This window comes from Pterocles gutturalis, unplaced genomic scaffold, assembly GCF_000699245.1.
Source record: "Pterocles gutturalis isolate BGI_N339 unplaced genomic scaffold, ASM69924v1 scaffold47697, whole genome shotgun sequence".
Classification (NCBI taxonomy): domain Eukaryota; kingdom Metazoa; phylum Chordata; class Aves; order Pterocliformes; family Pteroclidae; genus Pterocles; species Pterocles gutturalis.
In genome coordinates, this window is record NW_010114564.1 from 1 (window position 1) to 7,161 (window position 7,161).

Consider the following 7,161-nt stretch of genomic DNA (forward strand, 5'->3'; position numbering starts at 1 on the left):
CGCCGGTGGCCGCCCCGCCGGCTGGGTCTCTCTGGTGAGCCGGTACGACTGGAAAATTCAGTTGCCGCTGTCGTCCGTTCGGGTGTATTTACGTGTCTGCGATGGGCAAAATAAAATGCGTCAGGTGCGAGGGACAGGTAGAAGTCAGGACGTGACACGCTGGTTTTATTCCCTTAGCTGTCTGCAGCCTCCCCTGCGTTTAGCCGCATAGGTAGGAGCAGCACTGAAAAGGGTTTGAGTCTTCCTTCACCGTAATTGCTGAAAAGTTGTACGATCACATGCATAAACAGCAGATTGCTTCAGACTGGGTTTAGTGATAATCCGAAAGGGTATAACTGAGTGCCTGTGCATGCAATCCTGTATATGCTGGAGCTGGCTCTCTCCCACTGATTATGCGGACAGCAGCTGTATAAATAACAGTGCTGGTGCTTATAGTCTTCGTTGCTGATGGCACGCTTTTTTTTTACTTTTTTTTTTTTTTAACCTGTCAGGATTTTTGCCCGAGTATCAGTTTGATTTTGAGGAAGGCTCAGGTTTATCTGCACTGCTGTAATGTCCAGTGTATAATAAAGTAAGTCCTTACATTTAGGAATTTTGAGGTTGGGAATCATTTTAGTAATATCAGACAATATCCAGAGTAGACCACAATGCAAGCAGGGTTGACAAGATTGCTCCCAGTGAGGATCCTAGTTAAAATCCATTTACTTTGTATGTCTAACATTGCACAATACTGTGTAAATGTATCCATTTTGTGATTCTGGCAAATATTTTTTCTCCTTTCTGTTAAAAAATAAAGAGCTAGCCTCTGATAAAGGTTTTATTTATGTTGCTGTGGTGCAGGATGCAGCAGTACATAGAATCTTAAACCTGTAACACTATAGGATTTCTTAAGATTTCTTCACCCAGTCTTTTTAAAGAGGATAGTGCCAACAGGAACAATTTAAGTTCATGTGTGGAAACTATGATGGTAGCTGAGTGGGATATGGTGACGTTGTCTTAGGAGTGGTTTTCTTGTCCAGAATCATGTGATCTGGCCTATGGAGATGTAACATTTTAAGATAAAAATGATTTTGGGGTAGTGCATTTTTCTAAGATTAGAAACATTTGATACTTTTCCTTTTATTAGATGACCCCATTCCAGCTTGGGAAGGTGTTCAGCTTTATTTTCTACAGCTTGCTAGTGAGTCCATTGCATCTTGATTGCCTCTCTCCATTCATGCTGTGATGAAGTTCAGATTGTTCTCATTCTTAAAATTTCTCCATAGGTTTCCTTAGTCCACCTTGTACTGTTTCACTTCACCCTTTGTGGAACTTGTTGCTTTCTGTTTATTTTGATCACTGATGCTTTTCTTGTGTATTTGCAAGACAAAAGAAAGAATGTTTTCTGTGTTAGCAGGGAGTTACTCTTAATTTTACAAAAGACTTGTCAGTAGAATTGTGACTCATCTGACTTCAGAGGATCCTTGTTTATTTTCTGTTCCTTTACAGTATAGTAACACAGCAAAAATGTTAAATAATTACTAATTTACTTAATACAGTGGTGTGTTTTCAGCAAGCTTTCTGAGAAGAGACCCTATGCCTTTTTTTCTGGAATGCCTGTTGACAAAAATACAATTTTCTGTCTTATTCTGCAAGAAAAGGTATCAACTAGCTGCAGTGTCCATTTATAGCGTCCACAGGCTACCTATGGGTTTTCCAACTGCTGTAGGTAATTTGACTACCCAGTAAGCAAGCAGGCTTTCTAATCCTTCTGAGCAACAGAGGAGGACATCCAGTACCAGCTGAATGCCATAATTTTGAATGTCCTGCCATATACCAAGTAAATCTGACTGGCCTTGCTGTAAGTTGTTGTCATGTACATTGTAAGGATTAAGTAAATAACAATATTTTTTATAAAAGTCCTGTGGGGTAAGGGAAGGGAATTAATGTTCTGGAGCAGGAGCGTAGGTGTCTCCTATTAATAATGAGCTGCTGCAGACTCTCCAAAGAATGCCCTAATGACCAGTTGTGCACTGCTGTGGCAGGAGGAATGCCTCAACAAACGTCACAGTAATGGGTGTTGGGAACACAGTTGCGTTACACTGTCACAAGTGGCGCTAAAGATTTATGGAGCAATCAGCCTTAGTCTATATAGTGTTTTCAGCATAACTTGACAATGTTTTTTGATGAATGGGGAGAACTTTGTCAAATAAGTGTTTGTTCTATTTGTGGCTGGGATAGCACTTGACAGTTGTGGCCAGAATGTCTTCTGATGTGGCTTTCATTTGTTTGTTGGGTTTCTTTTGAGAAAGAACCAGGATGTGGAATAAAGCTCTTTCCAGGTTGCTGCTTTTGGCTGAAACAGGAGTATTTCCAACAGTTCAAGAACTGGAATGCTCTGCCTAGATTACTTAGCATGAAGTAGTGATCTCTCTGTTAACAGCAGATGTACAGCCTAGTGAATAGGTCACAGTAGCAGAATGAGGGGACTAAATCGGACATGAGCTATCAGCTGCAGAAGTACAGTCCAGATTTATCAGGGTGACCTTGAATCACTGCAAACGGAGCCTCTTAGGATACTGCAGCTCTGCTGTCAGGTAATACCTGTTTACACTATAAATATCTTCAGAGAATTAATGTTTCAGGTCCTGGGGCAGGCAGAAACTTTCCCCTCAACATGCAAGAAATTAATTAGTGTTTCATTAGATATTGTGCACCAGCAGGATGTTGTGCAGCAGAAATAAAGATTAAATGAATTGAAAGAAAGCCAGTGGGAAAATGTCAATGCAAAAATTATCATACAACAATTTTATCTTTTTATGTATCATGTTTGAAATACATGGACACCCAATGTGCACATTAACTTCTGCTATTTTGTTTCAGATATTGCTGTTAAAAGTGAGGGGAGACAGACAGCATACCTAAAGAAAGACAGTGCTGGGGACCCAGTGCTTGTCCGGTTGTCAACATGTAGCAAAAGGAAGAAATTTCAGATGGTCTTCTCATGTGAAGGAAGGATCTAATCTGGTGTGAGCCAGGGACGATAATGAGGAAGTTGGAGGGACCACAGTCTTTTCAGGTTACTAAAGTACAGCAGGATGATGGTGCCCATGTAAAACGTGTTGAAAGATCTGAGAAGAGCCATGTACACCAGCAGTATAGTCTTTTAGGCATCCGCCTTCTGAAAAATATTTTTAAGCCTTATGTTTAGTCTACTAATTGCTTAAGGTTCCTTTTCTCCTCTCTTGGAGATGTTGTTGCAAAAACAAAAGCACTGCTGGCGTGTGTTAAAATGGGCATAATTTATAATGGAATACTATTGTTTTCAAGAGTAAAGAATGATCTTTTTTTTTTCTTCTGTTGATGTTTTGACTTGAACTTCACAAGTTTATCATGTTGATTAAAAAATAAAGTGATTTACAAAGAATTAGTTATTGTCACTTGCATTTGTTTTGGTGATGTCTTTACTAGGAAACTGTCCACAGTGTTCAATGCAAACCTGGGTTTGGTTGTGCAGGGCACTTTGCAAACCTTCTGGAAATACACAGTCCCTGATTCACAAGTTGGATGTAAAATGGCAGTTCCAATTAGGTGTGGTGTGCTTCAGTAGTAAGTGAAATCATCCTTATATGTGGAGCAGATGCTGTTTTTCTTCTAACTTCAAGTGAGGCTGTTGAGAAGCATTCAGGTTATTTGGGTCATGACTGTTAACCTGCACGTTTGCTTTGCCCAAGTAAAGGGTAGGAAAGATGCAAAACTCCCCTGCAAAAAGGAGTTTGTAGCAGGGATAGGAGTTGGGAGATGGCAGTTCAGAGGCAGCAGTGTGAACTGGCAAGGGGGAAGGCCAAAAGATGCAAGATGATAATAACAAAGCTCAGGTTCAGGAGTTGCTGATCTAAATTTAACGTGTTTTTTTACGTACCTTCTCCTAGTCCCAAGCTGGTGGCTGGTGAATATTTTCTCAGATGTTTAGTTTAAAATCAGTATCTTATTTTGTATACAATGTTCAGAGTATGGAAGGTTAAAATTATAATTTACTTTGTATGGCAGCACTGTTCTTTAGCCATAAAAAGCTCTTTCAGTCTCAGTTCTACACCAGCTAAGGCAACAGCGGAAGGAATGCCAGTTCTATCAGAGTAGGATTTACATAAATAGGCTTTTCTGATTTAGAGCGGTGTTTCACCCCCACTCCGAATAAAGGAAAAATACTCCTTTAACATATTGTAACCAGTCTAGAAAATCCTGATGCCAAAGACTTAAGCATTTTGTCAGGCTAAACTCTGTGAATACTGGAGATCCAAACGTATGTCCTTGGAATCCTTGTTCCATTGGACTGGATATTTGTCAACATCCATGGTGAGACCCGATTTGCACTTGGTTAGGGTACGACTGGTGACCATTTCTTTTGACGACAGTGCTGGCAGTGCTAGCGCTGCTTCTGCAATGCCTCCTTCAGTGCTGCTAGAACCGCATGGCTACATGGAGAACTGGATCAGGAAAATTACATGGATTTTCTTTTTTTTTTTTTTTTTCCTTTTCTGCCTGCTTATTTTTATCTTAAATTATGTAATTATTCCATAACTTGAGTTTTCTGCTTGGATTCTGTCCCAGACAATTGTTAAGATCCAGTAGCTATGGCGAACATAGAAACAGACATTTTTCTGTAATATGGGCACTGTAGCACAGTAAATTGAGAAAATTTCATCAGTCTTTTGTGGCTTGGGAGTGAGATGTGGGAGTATGCCTTATTAGACATCTCCCCAAAGAGTGAAAATTGTATGTAGGTACTCTGAGCTATCTATAGTGAACAGCATTTGGAGCTATTGCTTTCTGTGGACATGCTGAGTCATTTCAGAAAGAAATGCTTCTAAAATACTGAACAGTAGATATCCGGGTCTCTGGTATCCTGTGGACCTTTTGAATAATTTTCGAGTATAATCTGAAAACCCAGATTTCTTTCTTGTTTGTATCTAGATTATTATTCTGCTCCTTTCTTTGTGCATAGAATAAACTGCTCTGCTTCCTCAGAGTTTTCTTAATGGCTTCCCGTGTAATCCTACTTATGGACACTCACTTTCACTGTCTTCCAAGATAAGCCTGTGAAAACCAGGCTGTTTTGCAGTGACTAGTTAATAAGCTGGATGCAGTGTTCTATCACTTTGGTAAGTTTGGTAAGATGCTGGTCTTCAAGGCTACTCTGTGGTCCAGCCATCACATGAAGTCAGAACATTCCATATTGAGTTACATATGAGCGTATGAATGTTGCCTTTCTACATCTGATTTTTCAGATCATGTCATGAGTACAGCTTACTGAATTTCCTGTCATGGGGATTTTGTTAGAGTCTTAAACCTTAGCCTCTCCTCTGTGTTGCAGCTTGTAAAGTGACCTACTCGTGTCTTTCAGATAAAGAGAAGGAGAAGATAAAGCTTGAGGAAGATGAGGCAGCAGCTGCCAGCACTATGGCAGTCTCGGCTTCCCTTATGCCACCCATTTGGGACAAAACTATTCCTTACGATGGCGAGTCTTTCCACCTGGAGTACATGGATCTGGATGAGTTCCTGCTGGAGAATGGAATTCCTTCCAGCCCTACTCACCTGGATTTGAATCAGAATCCACTCTTGCCTGTGGCTGAGCTGGAAGGAAAGGAGTCTGCCAGTGCTTCCACTGGTTCTCCTGCATCCTCCTCTTCCACTGCAGTTTACCAGAAATCTGAAGCAGCCTCCAGCAAAGGTAGATGGAATAATATGGGTCTCTGAGGGACTTTTGTTGTTCTCCTATTAAAAAGTGCCTCTTTAGATCAAAGAGGAGACATGCTAACCTGTCGGTGTTAGGTATGGCAGGTTAAGTAGCACAAATATGCTCAGTGTAGAGCCTCAGACCATGTTTAAATTCATGAAGATGCTGCCTTGCCTCTTCTTCCCCTCTTCCTCTCCTGGAAAAAAAATGAGTGAGTGTCTCAGTGTGCAGTCTGTTTCTCTTTTGAAATTAGAAGACCTGAAACACCAATGTAAAAGTATTTGCTTTCTTGGTATTGCTAATCTAGTGAGAAGCTGGACATGTTGAGAAAATAGTTTCTTGGGTTATTTTACAACAGGTTTAATAATTTGTGACAAGTCATTTGTGCTACCTTGGTGGCTTGGTCTGCTTGGGTGAACTTATGCTAACTTAATGTACCTCAAATAACAGTGCTTAATATAAAAACAATTAAGTAATCTTTTAACATTAGTCTGTGAAATGTGAGAACAGACCCTTGGAAAAGGTGTTAATTATGCAGTTTGACGTTCTGTGGTGCTTTGAAGCGAGAACGGAAGAACAAAGAAACAAAACTGTACTTAAATGGTACTAGGAAACTTCTGCTCTTCATTTGTAGTATGGAGATCTTCTCTGTTAAAGAATTTAGCAACTTAGTTTGTTCTAGATTTGGAGTTTAAATATGATAGCCACTAAACTTCTACAGTACTATTTTATGAGTAGACTTTTTAGACAGCATTTTTCTCAGGGCTTCACTGTGAATCTGCAACAGAAAGGCAAAATGTGGAACTCCTTCAGTAAGACACAGGGGGTGGCTTTTTTCTAGGTGGTGTATGAAAAAACTTATTAATTCATCACTACTTCAGATTGCACTGACATTTGCAATTCATGGGTATAAAGTTTGTAAACAATAGATAAATATGACAAAGTTCATCTGAACCCTGTCAATGTCAGTCTGTTGGAACATTTGTTTCCATGTGGCAAAGAAGTAGAATACTGTTGCATTTTTAATAAACCCACCTTTATTTAGTCCTTTGTTTGGAAATACAATTGTCTTCCAAGGACCCAGGACCTGGGTCTTTGGGCAGGCTTGTTTCTGTAAGGCTTTCTGTGGCACAAAACTCGGGCTAATACAAGTTCCTCACTTCTCACTGCTATAGAAGATACTTCCTAAGTGTGCAAAGCATGTAGTTTTTGCTGAGGAAGTATTAATTCTTGTCCTGTGTTTGTCTACTCATGGCTGTTAATCTGGCATATGTTCCTAGAGTTTGTATTACAAACTGGACTGCATAGCCCCTCTCTGTACCAGCAGCTGTACAGCACCAAGCACTCCTTACGGAAATACCAAATAATACTATTAAATATTGCCCACAGTAGGGCCATAAAAAGGGATATCCAAGTTGGCTTCTTAGTTAATTCTCTCTATCCTG

The 7,161-nt window shown here is 40.0% G+C and overlaps 1 protein-coding gene across 1 annotated transcript in view; it reads left to right on the top strand.

The window, feature by feature from the left end:
• Window positions 1-5,353: 5,353 nt before the first annotated feature.
• TEF (thyrotrophic embryonic factor) overlaps window positions 5,354-7,161 on the top strand; it is a gene marked incomplete at its 5' end in the record, with an annotated part of 5,302 nt that continues 3,494 nt past the window's right edge. Inside the window, one exon of the mRNA XM_010074856.1 lies at window positions 5,354-5,710. Within this exon, the coding sequence (XP_010073158.1) occupies window positions 5,354-5,710 (357 nt within the window). The remainder of the gene's footprint in view (window positions 5,711-7,161) is intronic.